Source organism: Protopterus annectens, chromosome 13.part0, assembly GCF_019279795.1.
Source record: "Protopterus annectens isolate FY-2018-M chromosome 13.part0, PAN1.0, whole genome shotgun sequence".
Lineage (NCBI taxonomy): Eukaryota > Metazoa > Chordata > Ceratodontiformes > Protopteridae > Protopterus > Protopterus annectens.
The window spans coordinates 570352717-570370216 of record NC_056747.1 but is presented as its reverse complement, the minus strand read 5'-3'; the positions used below and the strand labels follow the sequence as shown (position 1 = coordinate 570370216).

The 17500-nt window shown below is 39.5% G+C and overlaps 1 protein-coding gene across 5 annotated transcripts in view; it reads left to right on the top strand.

Moving 5' to 3' along the window:
* Nucleotides 1–17500, top strand: part of DTX2 (deltex E3 ubiquitin ligase 2) — a 1297167-nt gene that overhangs the window by 578747 nt on the left and 700920 nt on the right. For all 5 annotated transcript variants that reach the window (XM_044054219.1, XM_044054221.1, XM_044054218.1 and 2 more), the window contains exon 3: nt 9996–10563. In XM_044054219.1, coding sequence (XP_043910154.1) covers nt 9996–10563 — 568 coding nt within the window. The remainder of the gene's footprint in view (nt 1–9995; nt 10564–17500) is intronic.

The window sequence follows — 17500 nt, the reverse complement described above, 5'->3', positions numbered from 1 at the left end:
TGGGTCCGAAGCCGCTGTGCAGTCACCGGCTTCCGAGGGTGTATTCAGGCCTACGGACTTGCATATTAAACCGACCCCTCCTTCTTTACTTAGGCCTAAATCTCGATCCATGCCCAAAAAAACAACACCCAGGCAACATGCTCAGGACTCTATGCTTAAAAATCAAATGATAAGAATGGCTGAAGATCTAATAGCTCTAATCAGGGGTAGCCTCCCCCTTTTAAGAGGCCTAGGACTGAAGTAGATTATGAATCTTCTGATCGGGATTCTGTTTTTTCTGATGATCTGGATTTGCCCTTATCTACTTATGAAGATTCTGATGCAGAGGACTCCATTCCTTCTGCTTCCCCTCCTGAGGATTTTTCTTTTGGGCAAACCTTACATACCCCAAGGGAACATTTCCACTGTGAAAGCCAGGATATTTCTGATTCAAAAAAGAGGCTTAGGGATTTCCTCCTACCTCAGCATAGGCCTTTAGCTATTCCTCCTGTACTAGACATTGTTGATGCTTTTTCGGAATCTAGTTTGGCCCCTGATTCCCTGCCTCCTGCTCCCAGCAAACTTGACAGATACTACAGGGTCCCCGAGTCCCACAAGTTCCTTTTTAAAAATCCTATTGCAGATCCAGAGACTATTTCACAGGGGCCCAAGGACATTAAGGCTGCTACTGTTGAAAATCCTACCCCTTCTGATAGAGACTCCAGGGCGCTGGATAGATGGGGTAAGAAGGTTTACACTTCTGCAACCTTGGCCATTAGGGTTTTAAACTGCCAGTTTCATATGTTCAGGTATCAACAACATGTTATTGGACTGCTTAAACAGAAAATGATGTTGATTCCTGACTGTGGAAAATAAAGAATTACAGGATTTAATGCATTCTACTGAACAAGTTGAAAAACATACTTTGCAATGCGGTTTTGATTCATTAGAGACCTCTTGCATGGCTGCTGTTACTGGTTCTGTGCTCATAAGGTATGCTTGGCTTAAGGAGCAATCTTTGCCTAGTCATGTTAAAGCTAAATTGTTGGAGGCTCCTTTAAATCAGGACCGCTTGTTTGGCAACGAGACTGAGTAAGTTCTTAAAAAGATGTAAGATCAAGCTTAATCTATGCAAACTGTTATAAAGATTTTTTTTACAAGTTCAGCCTCCTGGGTTTAGTAGGCACTGGCCCTCTAAGAATTGGTCCTTTCCAGCCCCTTCCTGGTCTTCTCAAGCCAAACCCAGACACAGCAAAAACCCCAGGTTTCAGTTCCAGGGGACACAAAGAACTAAGCAGTGAGGGGGGGGGGGGGCGCCGCTCCCCCCTAAGCAAAACTGTCTCCATGACTTCCTTTTAAAACTTCCAAGCACTTATCAACTGACTGCCCCTTTGGGGGGAAAGATTGCTCTTCATGCAAAGAACTGGGATCTCATTACCCAGGACAAATGGGTTTTAAATATAGTGTCCCAGGGATACAGATTTCACTTCCACATGTTGCCAACACCAAGCGGGTGGCCGGACCTACCCACAAATCAGTGGGCAGAGGCCAAAAAACAAGTACTTTCTCTCTTAAGCATGGAGGCTATTCATCTGGTACCAGAAGAGGAAAAGGGAAAAGGTTTCTATTCAAGACTTTTCCTGGTACCCAGAAAAGATAATTCATGGGGTCCTATTCTGGACCTGTCTATTCTAAACACCTTTTTGGAGATTCCAAAATTCAAGATGCTGACTCTTCACCAGTTACTTCCTATGCTAGGCAAAGATGCCTGGGTGGCAACACTAGATTTAAAAGAAGCATACCTGCTCATCCCAATCAGGGAATCTTGCAGAAGATACCTATGCTTCAAAGCAGGCTACACGCACTATCAGTTCTCTGCCTGCCCTTTGGCTTATCTACTGCGCCCAGGATATTCACAAAGTGCGTAGCTCCAGTTATTGCATTTTGCAGGCAAAGAAATATTCAAATATACCCATACCTGGACGATTGTCTAATTCAGGCAGAAAGCCAGAACATACTTTTGAATTATCTGGCCTTTATACAGAGGGTTCTAACTTGTCTGGGTTACACCGTAAACGAAAAGAAATCGCACCTGGTACCCTGTCAACAAATTATATTCCTGGGAGCAGGCTTGAATACAACTTCCCAGATGGCTTACCTCACGCCAGAGAAACAAATTCATTTGACAACCTACTTCAAACAAGTGGCCACAAAAACCCTGCTATCTGCAAGACAAATACTGCAAGCCTTGGGGTTCATGGCCTCCTGCATTCTTGTAATTCCATATGCAAGATTACATATGAGGAAACTACAGTGGTATCTAAAAAGCCTGTGGTGTCAACATTCTCAAGACCTAGAAACAATGATTCATATCATACCTTGCCTACGCCTAGAATTCCTTTGGTGGGCAGAGGCCTGCCACCAAAACAAGGGACTACCTTTCACACCACTCCTTGCCGCTCAAACCCTAACAGACGCACAGACTATGCATGGGGGTCTCACCTAGCAGGGAAGTGCATTCAGGGCAAATGGAACCAAGTCAAATGCACCTGCATATCAATCAAAAAGAAATGTTAGCTGTACAGAATGCTCTGACAGCCTTCAAGGACCACATTCTTCCAGGACATCTAATAGTAAATGCGGACAACACCACTGTTATGTGGTACGTAAACAAGCAGGGGGGGTACACATTCTTACCCCCTCTGCAGACTAGCCATGGCATTGTGGAACACAGCCTTGAGCTACCAAGTGCACCTACAAGCTCAATTCCTGCCAGGAAAATTAAATACACTGGCAGACAGACTAAGCAGAAACCTCATGGACCCACACGAGTGGAAGCTGGAACCAAGGATTTTCAACATGTTGACAAGCAAATGGAGGAGCCCAGATATGTACCTGTTTACCTCTCCCCAGAACTACCAATTGGACAAATTTTGCACATGTTCTTCCCACAAACAAGCCTGGAAAGTGGATGCTCTGTCTTTCAGCTGGAAAAAACAATCAGTCTATGCCTTCCCCCCCTCTGCTCTCCAAAGTACTACTAAAAATCAAACAGGACAAACCAAGGATGATTTTGATTGCTCCTGACTGGCCGCGCCAACACCTGGTACCCCATCCTGTGCATTGTGTCATGGTTATCTCCATGGCACCTGCCTCAGACTCCTTCCCTGCTGTCTCAGCAGGAGAACCAGGTTCTGCACCCTCAGCTACTAGCACTGGACCTTGCAGCCTGGCTAATTACTTACTCTCCTTTACCATCTCTCAGCAAACCTGTGAGGGATGATATTTTAGAGGCAAGGAGGCGTAGTACTAGAAAATCTTATGCTGAAAAATGGAAAAGATTCTGTGCTTGGTACCAATCTCAAGGGATGAGCACAGCAGCGCCCAATTTACCTCCGATTTTACAATACTTAACTGAGATGCTTCGCAAGGGCATGTCTTTTTCCTTCATTAAAATCCACGCCTCAGCCATTTCAGCTCATTATAACACAGAATCTCCTCTCTTCTCTCATCCACTACTCAAGCAGTTCCTCAGAGGGGCCAAAAATTTGAGACCACCCAGGAGAGCTCCAACCCCAGCCTGGGACCTTAACTTTTTCTTGGAGAAACTCACTCTACCTCCTTTTGAGTCAGCTGCTACTACAGACTTAAAATTTATTTCTTGGAAAACGGCTTTCCTTTTAGCAATCACTTCAGCTAGAAGGGTATCTGTATTACAGACCCTTATGGCAGTGGAGCCTTTCATCATTTTTCATGCGGAAGGGTGTCCCTCAGAACTAATCCATCCTTCATGGCCAAGGTGGTGTCCAGTGTGGCTTTTAATCAGTCCATTCATTTGCCAGCCTTCTTTCCCAATCCACAGAATAAAGGGGAACGGATACTGCGTTCCTTAGATGTGCACAGACAACTTAGATTCTACTTGGACAGGACTAAACCGCAAAGGAAATCTGAACAGCTGCTGGTGGCTTTTGCTGCAGGGGCAGTGGGGAAGGCGGTTTCAAAGCAAACCATTTCTAAATGGATAAGCCATTGTATTCATTTCTGCTATAAGCACCATGGAAAACCTATCCCCCAGGGGATCAGACCTCACTCCACTAGAGCTGCATCTACCTCTACAGCCTTTCTCAGAGGTGTCCCCACCAAGGGACATCCTAGAAGCTGCTACCTGGAGTTCTGTACATACTTCCAAGCATTATCGTTTGCCAATTTTCTCTAAATCCAGAGCTGGCTTTGCCACTGCAGTCTTGCAGGGCGTTATAGCTAGCCTTAATGCTATCTAAATTCCTCCTCCCAACCATAGCTTTGGAAATCTACCCAAATGTAATGACTGCAACAGTTAAACACTAAGAACATAGTACAGTTGTGTACACTTGCCATAAATGTAGATGTTCGAGTGTATTCACTTTTACAGTCCTGGTTACCCTCCCTCCAGCCCCATAACTTATTTTGGATATACCTCTACTTTCGTTTACTATGCTTAAAAGCCTTTTTGGTGTATTTGCATTTTGGTTGGAGGTATATCTTTGTGCTTTTAAAATTTAATTGCTTCACATTAGTGGGGCACCTGACATTTGGGGCAAGAAAAACTGATGTAATGGCATCAGCTGCATGTTTTATACCCCTGACGGCCTGACGTCATGGAAGACAGCAACAGATGCAGGACCCAAGACTTTTTTAATCAGGCCGACTGAGGGCTACCTGCAAGCAGATAACCCAAATGTAATGTGTAATGACTGCAACAGTGAATACACTCGAACATCTACATTTATGGTAAGTGTACGCAACTGTACTTTCTTTGCAACGTCACTGTTGTCCCATATTTACTCCACTTTTTGATGACTGTCTTCACTGTGTTCCATGGTATATCTAATGCTGTGGAAATTTTTTTTTGTACCCTTCGTCTGATTGATACCCTTCAACAATGAGATCCCTTTGATGCTTTGTAAGCTCTCTGCGAACCATGGCTTTTGCTGTATCAAGCAACTGAGTAAATGTCAGAAAAATCCAACTAGGACAGCCAAACTGTATTTGGTTTTAATCAGAGTCTCTCTAATTTACTTGATGGCAGGTGTGTACCCAAGAAGACTGAATGCTGTAATTAAATCAAAAGGTGTTCAAAGTATTAGTTTAAGGGTGTGCACGTTTATGCAACTAGCTTATTGTATGTTTTTTATTTTTTATATTTTTTCCCCTAACAGATTTGTTTGTTTTTCATTTGAATTGTACAGATCATAGGTCACATTAAAGGTGGGAAAAGTTTTGAAATTATTTATTGTGGTCTCATTTATTTATATCACAAAAACCTGGCATTTTAACAGGGATGTGTACACTTTTTATATCTACTCTGTGTGTGTGTGTGTGTGTGTGTGTGTGTGTGTGTGTGTGTGTGTGTATGATATATATAGATATATATATATATATATATATATATATATATATATATATATATATATATATGTATATATATATATATAGATATATAGATATGTAATGTGTCTGTATAATAATATACATATGATCGACTTTCTGAAAAGTCAGTTGAGGGAAGAAAACTACGTTTTTGCAGGGAGGCAAGCCCCCACACCCCCTGCATATTATATATACCAACGCTGAGATCACACTACAATGGGGGAAAGGGTAAATTCCCCAGTCCTCGCTGTACTGCAGTCTGCATTCAAAAGCATTGACCTTTCGGAAAGTCGATCATATGAAGTTTCTTTCTGTTGTTCTGAATGGGATCTGTAAGTGTGTGTGTGTGTGTGTGTGTGTGTGTGTGTGTGTGTGTGTGTGTGTGTGTGTGTGTGTGTGTGTATACACCCACACATATACACGAATATTTTCTTACCTGTCTATATTTCTGTGTGTGTACGATGGGGGTGGAGGGGGGCTTGATTTATGTTTTTACATTTGAGTTGGTAGTGCTACTGTGGAACAGTTCTACTTGACAAATTGCTTATTAGTTAGTTTGTTTAAATTCATATGTTGGTCATTGATTGTAAAATATGACGAAGCAGTGAGCTGATGTCATATTTAATCGGATCACTGCTGATAGAAAGCTATGTGGTAAGATGAGAATGAAGTCAGGATAAGGGACTTGGCCTTTCCCCACTATTGTTTGATTGCTGATAGACTATATTTGACGATATTGAGGTTTTGGTTTGTCATGTCTTATCCTTTTGCATGGATCTGCTTGTACAATTGCAGTTAAGTGAGGGTGAAGACTTTGTTCTTTCCCCATTGCTTTACAATTGTAGAGTTAGTGTAATTAGAGATACAGGAGTTTGGGGTGAACAAGGGCCCCCTTGCAAAACATTGTATGTGTTGTGTAGGATTATATATGTAATTTAGTTGCAACTGTTTCAGTTTGTTAATTTTCTGTAGCATCTAGAGTCCTTCATTTACTTTCGATTAGCGTTCTGACTGGTTGTGAGTATGGTCATGTTTCCTGCACTTGCGTGTACCAGTGTCTGTGTAAGTGCACACACATTTTTTTATGTTGTATGCATACACACCCAAATGTAAAGTAAAATGTGTGATCATATCAGCACTCATCAGTATAAACAATTATGAATGTTCACTTTACTGATCATAAACCATTGTGTGCACATTCACTCAGTCACTCATTGCAGAAAAACACAAGTGATCACAAAAGAAAGCCTGTTTGGTATGTTTTGGTAATCACTAAATGAACTGTTTGTTAACATCATATGTTCTACAAATATGGAATGCATCTGGTCCTGCCATTCACTTAAGTCTTCTAGGTAAGTAAATTACAAAAAGCAACAGTAATTCTGTCAGCTGTGTACTGTTTTCCTGTGCTGTGCCCTGTACTGCAGCATGAAGACAGTGAAATGAAGTGTTATTAAACGTCAGCATGAAAAGAGCTGAGTTACCTATTGCTTTTGTTCTTGCCTTAATACAGACAAATGCATTTACATAAGGGACTCTGCTCCCCACATCATGGCATGGGGGCTTTGCCCTCCTACACCTCCTTACTTTGTATATAACTGTGTGGTTGTACAGCTGCTGCCACAGGGCAGTCTGCTCTGCTGGGCTGCAGTTGACCACACCTTGCTAAGTTAAGCCAGTTCAGCCTTTATGGAACCTGGACTGAATGACCATTGTAATATTCAATGTCTTTTAAAGCTGAAAAGCTTGACTAGATAACATCTTTTTCTTTTTAGTCCTATTACTCAATCACTATACATTGATATATTTTCCAGGGGCACTTTATTAAGCTACCATTTTAAGATTGTTAAAATAGTATCGAATGGGTGGCTAATGTTGAAACAATAACAGAAGCTATAACTTTACATAAAAAATATTAAGTAAAATACACACTTAACAAAGTAATTAGAGTGCACTTCACTTTATCTATTCAATTCTATGGTCAGTCTTTGTGGTTTAGATGATAGTACCCCTTAAAGGTATGAATTAATTAACCAGGTTGGTAATCAGGTTGACATCAGGAGTCAATTCCACATTAATTATAAGAAATAATATTTATCCCTTTAAAGGATACAGCTTGGGTCCTTTATTTTCATTTTTTATTTTTTAATATAAAATTCATCAATTCCGGACTAGAGTAGGAACGACCGGAAAATATGTCCGTGTCAATAAATAAATTTACACCATCCAGAAGAAGGAAAAAGATATTCTACCGTTCTTCTGGGGAGAAATCCTACTATAACTATTATAAGGTAATAAAGATGGTTTTATTTCCATTTCAAGACCAACATATAAGGGTAGACTAAACAAAGTCTATACTTAGGGTACTTTATACCTACTCTTATAGATAAATTCTACAAACTTTAGAATAGGGCAGGAACATTTTTTAAAAAACTACAGCCCTGTTTATACATCCATGTCCCAGAAGTTGACAAGTAGGATCGCCCCTTTAAACCCTAAGGGCTGATTGCTTAATTAGTAACAGAAGCAATTAAATCAATTATGGTATTATTACTTGTCTTATGGATTAGTGTGTACTATATAAGCTGGAGGCTGCTACCCATATTTTATCTGAAGAAGTCACCCTACCCAGGATGACGAAAAGCGCTTAGTGGTACTTGTGGATTTTTTAACTCTGCATCTGTGTTTGTTATTGAATAAATTCAAGAACTGTTTTTTTAAAAAAACTACAAGGTTGGTTTTCTCTGGTCGGAGGCTTCTCTCCTTTGGTTCGCCAGTTTGTGGAAAGTTCAATTAGTTTTTAAGTTAAGCCAGTTCCATTGTTTCAGATCAATAAAGCTCTAGTTGCATACAGTTTGGGTGACCCGTGTTTGATTACTGGTACAAGCCTGTGCTGGAGCTGACATGGGAAGAATGGGCATGTGTCTTCATAGGGAAAGGTCAGCATCAGGCCATCCTATTCTGCAGTCCATCAGAGGAGGGCAATTGATGTTTAGCAATCATGGTGCGTGTGTACAGCTCCCCAAGCCGTGAATTTAGTAGCTTTCCTCACATGACAGAGGGCATGTGCATTGAGATGTAGTGACCCTTGTGGTGATGTGGGACCCATATTCCTTATCCAAGGAGGATCACCAAGGATTTACAGGAAAAAAACATTCTCATTGCTGGGTTGCTGATGATGGCATGTGCAAATCCATTGGCTGCCTGGATCAAAGCATCTCTAAATACAATGAAATATATAATAGTACTGTTTGAAAAGTCAGCCATCCATGGTAACTATCATATTGACAGCACACCCTTAAGAGTCAACCTGGTAGTCAGGGACCTGGGAAAACACATAGATAGCAATCTAGCCTTTGATATTCATATGTCTACACTAGTAAGGAAATCATTCTGTGCTGTACAGCCTATAAACAAAGGTATGCCATCTATATCCAAGGATGTCATTGTTCCACTGCATTTGGCATTCATCACACTAGTACAGTGACACTTTGGTATGTACCTAACCTTGGCACATCAATAATTGTGACATCCTGAAAGAATACTGGATGTAAATGACATGTCCTTTGCAGACCACATCAAAGCCCTGTCCCTTGTATTATGTTTCCTACAGGCTGTTGAGGGGAGGTGTATGACTGGCATACAAGGCATCTTTAGACTTCACTCTGATGGATCTCTTGCATATCAACAAAACAAACGACATCAGAATTACCTGCGCTAATGACTTAAACCTTCCCTGTGTTATCAGTAGGACCTGTTGGATTGACAGGTATGTATCCCAGAGACTTCCTCTTCTCTGGAACAGGCTGTCCATTGATATGAAAGTTCCTCCATAAGCATTCAACTTCATCTCAGACAATTAGATGGGGAACAGGAAATTTATCCCCTATTTGGCACCTGTGTCTCTAATGGACATAAGCAGCCTGTAAATGGTTAATCTCTCTGGCCGCTGCTTGTAAATGTTTCACCTCCCAAGCTTCTGCTTACAACTTGTTAAGGGTACCAGAACTTGTCAGAGAATTGGAGTTTATAGCCGGGCTTAAAAAGGCCCCAGTGGTCATTAGCTTAGTACACACCTGTAAAGATGGGGGGAGACTTGATGGTTGGAGACCACAGAAGCAAAAGTATACAAAGAAGGATGGACTTCGGCACAAATTGAGTTTGGGCTGTGGCAGCTTACATATCTAAGTCCAGCACCCATATGTGTTTGTATTGTTTTGAATTAAGAAGCTGGGAATACCAGTAGTCTTCATGTTAACAGCCATGCTCTTATCATTGCTGGCAGATACTGTGTTGGATAATTTAGCCATGTTTGTTTCCATTACAAAGAAATTTAGTAGTGAGTACCTTTTTACCATTGTAATTTGTAGACATTCTGAATTAATGATGTTAATAAGATGAGTTTATCTAAGTTAATTTCTGTACACGTTTGTTATATATATTTTTCCTGTTTAAATGAGCAGAAACCCGAAGGATGTTGTCTTCCTTCATTTCAGTCTAAAAGTATTTTGTACGTCAAGTTGCATTAAGCTGGAGTCAAATGAGTTTTCTGCTGCTGACCATTTTAGAGAATTGTGCTTTATTTTTCATACTTTTGTTGCTTTTAGGAACTATACGTCGTGTTCGAAGAGGACTGTTTCCTCAATCACCTGCCTTGTTGAAGGGAGTCCTGTGGGAATGGATGAATAATGATGGAAACTGGACTCCATATCAAATAGAAATCTGTTTTTTTCTTGAGAACTCGTACCAGAATAGGAGTCAGAATGCTGATCTGATAGTCTTTAACCTTCCCTATATTGTTGATTTAACCACCTTTTTCCAGACCAATAAGAATACACATTTCCGAAGACAGATTCAGAGAAGAACTGATGGCACTTACCCCCTTACTTCCTCAAATGCTTGCTCCTGTCAACATTGTCAGAGTAGCAGTGGAACTGGCCCTATCCTTACACGTGGGCGCCACTTGAGCCATGTTTCCAATAGTGGCCAGACAGCCTTGGCATCCACTGGGTCCCACAGGTCATCTGTAATAGTCCCTTATAACTCAAACTTGCCTTACCTCAGAAGGGCCACTTCTTTTGGAGCTGGTCAGAGTTCTGGTGGTGCCTGGGGTGTTGCTCATTCTGCGTCTACAGGTAGCTCAGCCTCAGTGCCTGCGATATCCAATGGAACCAGGTAAGGTATATTTAATTTTTAGCTGTGACCATACATTTGGAATGGTATGGTCTTAAATGCTTTACAGTGAAAACATTCTATTTATTTGTGAAGTTTGTATTTCTCTGATGCAGTATAAATAATGTAGTGATGATACTATATTTGTAAATATAAAGTCTGGAATGTAATCGTCTGTTGTCATGGTAATACATTTACTGGTCCTTAAGATGCAATTACAGTACCTTAAGCACCTGCTTGGTTGTTTCCCAATTGTGTTTTCTGCTTATTGTGTAGTCACTAGAAAAAGTATGTAGAGCCAGTCTTACAACAGTAATTTGTGTACTAGCCTGTGCTTTGTGTCATGTCATAAATATTTTGCATACTTTTTATCTGTCTCAGTGTCATTCTGGAGTTGAGGATGTTGTGGTTAAGTGGAGGGAGGGTGAAAGCAGTGATTCATTGCTAAGGGTAGGCCAGCTTTTAGTTTCCTAACTCATTGCATCTAATGGCCTTTCTTAGTACATTTAATAAATCTGATTGCTTGCTGTTAATGTAGCAAAATTCTATTAACATCTATGAGCTCTTCCCTCCAGTTGCAAAACTTATCTGTGAAATGACCATTACTTCTCTATATTTTTCACATAAACTTATGAATTAAAAAGTCTTGCAAACACAGAAAATTTTTAACTCGTGCATTTTTGTATTTGCTCCTTTTTCTACAAATTGAAATCTGCAGTAATGAGACCATGTCTCAAATTTTTGTATCACTTGGAAGCCTTAAAATCCTGCAGTTGGTAACCCATCAAAAAACCCTCTAAACAAAGCTTTTTAATACTTCAGCATCACATTTCTAAATATCCTCAACCACTTAGCCCCAATCAAGACAATTAGAATTCGCAGCCCCTGCCCCCTGGCTGTAGCAAGCCACAAGGGCCTTACTTATTGACAAAGCTTGGAGAACCTGGTGCCAATACAGAACATCCACAACTAGACAAATCTTTCTTGAGCTCTCAAGCAAAGTAAAAAAAAAAATTTAAGCTAGACAGACAGAATCACTACATCTCCTGGCAAGGTAAACATAAAAACAACCCTCAAAAATTCTGGGCAGCAGTGAACAAAATCCTCCAGCCTGGAAAAAACAGTACCCCCCCCCCCCACACACACACACACACCAAACATAGAAGGTACAAACTTAGACATAGCCACCAGTTTCAATAATTACTTCACCTCCTCTATACCTAAACTCGTTAATGCAACTAACCACAGTATCCCCCACAACCCCCCCAAAGCCCAAACAAAGTCCACCCCCTTCACACTCAAACCAGTACTAGTATCAACAGTCCAAAAACTCTTGACTAAACTTAGACCAGCCACCCTCGCTGCAGACAACCTTCCTGCCGTATACTTACAGCTAGCATCCAGAGCCATAGCTCACCCTATCTCAGTGCTAATAAACAGATCTATCACTGAAAACACCGTTCCGTCCCTATGGAAAATCTCATACATCACTCCCCTTCACAAAGGCGGCTCCTACTCTGACCTCTACAACTACCGACCTATAGTAATCCTCTCACCCCTATCAAAGATCCTGGAAAAACGTATTCACCACCAACTCCTCACTTACCTTCTCTCCAACAACCTATCTAACACTCAGCACAGCTTGTATCCATCTCATAGCACCACTACTGCCCTAATTAATTTCAACGCCATTAACTCCTACAGGAACCAAGGCAAGCTAGTCTCTGCTACCTTCCTAGACTTATCGAAAGCATTCAATACAGTCTCCCATAACAAACTTTTAACCTGTTTCTCAGAATTCAGTATCAACAGCCACACCTTGCTCTTGTTCAGTAGTTATCTAAATAACCAGTCACAGTCCGTCAAATGGCTCAACTCCCTATCCCCTTCTCTTCCTGTCACACTTGTACCCCAAGGCTCAATTCGCAGTCCCCTCCTCTTTAACGTCTTTAGAAGTCAAATCTACCTAGCAACCACACAAGTAGAAATGGTCCAATATGCAGATGAGACAACCCTGATCTGCTCAGCATCCAATCCACCACTCCTCCAACAAAAAACACAGGAAGCCTTTACAGAGATAGAAAATTGACTAAATAATGCACAATTAATACTAAACCCAAAGGAAACTCAACTTATGTTATTCCTGCTAAAGTCCAACAACCTCACCTTCTCCATTATCTCAGCCAACAAAACCCTCATCTCCCCAGTCCCTGAGGCCAAATTACTAGGACTTACTATCAATCCGCAATTAAAATTTAACAAACGTATATCTCCATCTCTAAAGTATATAAAAAAACTAGGGACCCTCTGTCGCAGCACTAGATACTTAACCTCTAACTCTAGGATTGCTATAGCCAGAACCCATTTCCTATCTACTTTACTCTGTGCATCCCCAGTGCTAACAAACCTAAATAAAACTGACCTAAACAAACTGTCCACCTGTTACAACAAAATTGTAAGATTTGCAAACGGTGCTAAATTACGGTCTCACCACTGCCTGTCCCTACATACTCTACACTGGCTAGAGTTCCCCAATTTATTACAATACCACCAACTCAACCTAGCTCACCAAATTCTATACTGTCCTGAGAAAACCCCTGCCCTATCTGGACTTCTAAATCTTTACAACTCAAATTTTCAATTGCGATCCAGTAATAAATCTCTGATCGCAAACATCCCATGTAAAAACAGCCATGGGGAATCAGTCTTCCCCAGTGAAGTTGTAAAGACATGGAATACCCTACCTCCCAACATCAGACTACAGAACTGTTCTGATACTTTCAAAAACCTCCTTAAATCACATCTCTTTTCCAAGCCTCTGTGTAGCTGTAATCCACCCTCCTGAAGGCCAATCCAACACAAGAGCCTATCTCCCTAAGCCTCCTTAGCACACTTAAATATTGTTCTACAGTTACATTGTGTATATATTGTATATAGTGTAAATATGATCTACTATGAAAATGCCTTGTACATATGCTGTATCTATTCTATTACACTTAACTGTTATATATAATGTACTTCAATTTTATATCTTTATAATTGTTAGCTGTCCTATAGAATGATTAGTCAACTGTCTCTTTCATGATACTCTATAATCTACTATTAATACTTTGTATAACAAATGTAGTTTCTTCATGTATGGAGCTTTTCTCCCCAGGACTCCGCTGAAAATGGACACTAGTGGTCCAGTCAGACTATCCTGATAAACAAATGTTAAATAAATAAACTTTGAAAAGCAAATTGTGGAGGCTCATTTATCCAATGTATCTGTAAGTGGCTTACTCCTGTGTAAGCCTTTCCCAATTCCAAAGTACTTGTTCTTTGTGTAAGGCCCATCTATAAAGCAGACTTACACAGGAGTAAGTCGCTTTATTTAAAGTTTTTATTTTGAATTTAACTAAAATAGAGCGCCAATCTCACTGGCCCTATTTCAGTCTAAGCCCAGGGGAAAAATGCATATTATATAATATACAAAGTGAAAGAAAAAAGGGGAGTATATATGTGCATTATATACAAAGTGAATATCCGAGTTGACATGCAGGTATAAAGGCAACAGTCACGCTGTATTATAATCTTAGGTATCTGACAAAATGCAATATTATTTGCATTATTTATGGAGTAGATATCAGAGATGGCATGTTGAAAGAATCGTAATGATAGTCAGAGCAAGATATGTAGGGGAAAAGTAGTAGAAAATGGTTAAGTTATAGGACCAGAGAGAGATCATTTACATTTTCCTAGTCTTGAAAGTTGCTTTTAGTTCTTAGAAAATGAATTAGGAGAAATGATCTTTAAAAAAGAAGGGATAGATTCACACAGTTTGGGAGCAGTCACTGATGAAACATTGTCTGTGCTCTGAAGTTTAATGTGGGGAGTCTGGTGGAGAGGACCTGAATGGATAAGATTTCTAAGATTTTATGTTGGTGCTTCTCTAAATAGTCTGGGTGTTTGGAGAGGGGGAACTCTCATATATTTTTTTAAACAAGAAGCATCCTAATCACTTATGACATGGGCAGTCATATTCATATAAATGAAAACAAACCATATTGACTTAATTTTAGTTGCAAACATTGTACATCACTTATTTGTCTAGTCACTGTCAGTCAATTACATAGCTCATTCAAATCCTGCCTTTTTAGAACTCATCTTCATGTATTGTTCTCACAATTTCCATTTTTTGTATGTAATTTGCTCCTACCCTTTTCTAAAGATCCCATTGAAACTGTCTTGAAATGTTGCACAACATTGAAATGTCATTTTCTGGTTTTATAAAGTATAAAATAACACAATATTCAAATAGAGAGAGCTTTTCTTGACGATCATACCAATTATATCCTTGAATTTCTGAGTCCCTTTTCTTTGCCGTGGTTCTAAATATAATGCAAATAGCATAGTGGAAGGGAGGACACCCCTGACTGGTTCATCTGCTCAAACAGAAATTATCCGAGAGGAACCCACCAACTTTAATTTTCACCTCTGATCCCTCGTATACCGTCCTAATCAACCTCATCATTTTATCAGGGAATACAAATGCTTCCATTGCCCTGCTCATAAACTCCAGCTTACCCTATCAGATGCTTTCTCTACATCAAGATCTACCAGCAGTGATATTTTCTTAAATTCTGTTTCCCTCTGGATCATCCGTGTTCTCTTAATGTTGTCAAATGTTTGCATCCCCTCCACAAAACCACATTGATCTGTATCTATCAGTTTTGGCATTACCTTTGCCATTCTTTTAGCCGTTATAGACATAAACACTTTATAATCGTGGTTTAGGATTGAAATGGGCATATATGAAGCTAGATTTGATGGGTCTTTACCCTCTTTAGGTATTACAGCCACCACTGCTTTCTTCCAGGATGTTGGTGCTTCTTCTCCTCTTAAAACACTGTTAAACAAATCCTTCCAGATCTTTGCTTTTCCCTCATAGCTTCCAAACTTCCACAGGAATATCATGTATTCCTGGGGACTTTCCTGTGGATTGATTACATATCACCATTTTTATTTCATATCCCTGTTATCCCAACTGTTAATAATTGAGCCTCACCCACCTCTAACCTTGGCATAGTTAATTCTTCCATAAACATTTCCATTTGTACCTTTTCTTGATTTCCATATTTCTCTGCTTTATACAGACTTTCATAAAGTTTAGAAATATTTCTAATATCTCTACAGGATCCCTTGTTGCTTTCCCTCATTATAGGCTCCATAAGCTTGAGCACCCTTTCCACTTTCTGTTGCCTGTGTTATTGTGCTGAAAGTTTTTGTACTCTGGACTTACAAAACCGTTGCTTAACAGCAATCTTTCTAAACTCATGCATATTATCGAGGTAATCCCTTATTTTCTGTTTAGCATTCTTCAGTTGCTTCTCTTCTTGTTCTGTGAGATTCCCCCATTGTGCAATGCTTTAACTTTTGTCAGTCCCTCAAAATAATTTTTCTTACTTCTTATCCATCTCTCTCCTTCTTTCATTTTTACCTTATTTTTAAACCTCACTTTAATTTTTATCCCACTCCCTAGTTATATTTTCAGAAGAAATTTCTATCTTCCCTAATAATTCCCAAATAATTTCCACTACCCATTTCTTAAGTTCCTCTCATCCAATAGAACAAGCCAGTCTGGGATTACCCAATTTGAAGGGATATTTCAGAACTAAATAATTAAGGCTCCTATACTCACCTATATTCATTACCCTGCATCTTTATTTTAGTTGTTATTGGCACATGATCTGAATAGTTATTGGATGCATGTCAAAACTTTCAATTAAATGCACACATTTCTGTGAAGTATATATTCTGTGTCAGTTTTTGTAGCTTGGGGAATAATATGTCAATTCACTCATAACTTCTACTGAATTCACATCTTCCATGCCAAATATTTAAATTTCTTGTAACAAAGGAGGGTGGATTTTTAATTTTCCCTTCTAGGCCCCACAGATGCGTCTTCACTGCTACAAATCAAACTCCAGCCCCCACCTGTAAGTAATATTCCCTGCTGGAAGCTGATTATTTTTCCAGAATTTTCATAAGCTCCATTGTAGCAGTTTTAGGTGTAATATAAATACATGCCAGCAGCCCCTTAGTACTACAGATTTACCTTTATTATCTTTTTTATCCCCTTCTGTCACTGTTGGAGCTCCTCTTGCAATTAATATAAGTACTGCTGTTTTCCCGTGTCCCAGGTATTTCACTAAGTAACTATTGTGAAAACCTTTCTTTATGAAATTCACACGTTCATTTTTTTCTAAATGTGTCTTCTGTAGCTTCGCTATTTGCACTCTATATTTTTGATATAGTTTACTACTCATTCTTTTTGTATACATGTGTGAGACCATTTACATTTAAAGATAATATAGAAAGCATCATGTTAAAAATTTATTCCCACCCTTTGTGTAACAGCTTTTTTTTCCAAGTGTCTAATTCCAGCTTTCATCTTATATGCATACAGAAATGCTTGGCAGATTGATCTTTTATACAGTTGTTCTCGTCATATCCATTTGAACCTATATCACATCTTACAAAACTTTGTGTTTTATTGAAAACCGTCAAACTAAAAAAAAAAAAACAAACATTCCACCTGAAACCTATTAACCTGACACTAACACACAAACACAAATAAAAAGACAAAACTATGTACATTTTCAAATACTGAAATTTTACCCTCTTAATAGGAACAGTTTTCCCAGACTGACAGCCACACTCAGACTTGGGTTAACCTAAAAGGAAGGTTATGCATGCTAAGACTTATGGTACAGCTTGTGCTGCTTGGCTTTGTCTTATCTTTATTACTGTCTCAGATTTCAAAAATGTTTGAATGCTTTCAGAAAACATGTCTTAGCCATTGAAAGAAATAATAATTCTGTTTTTTTTTTTGCTCTTTTTCAAATTGTCTTCATAGAGACATGAGAACCAGATACAGATTTGCTTCTACACACACCCC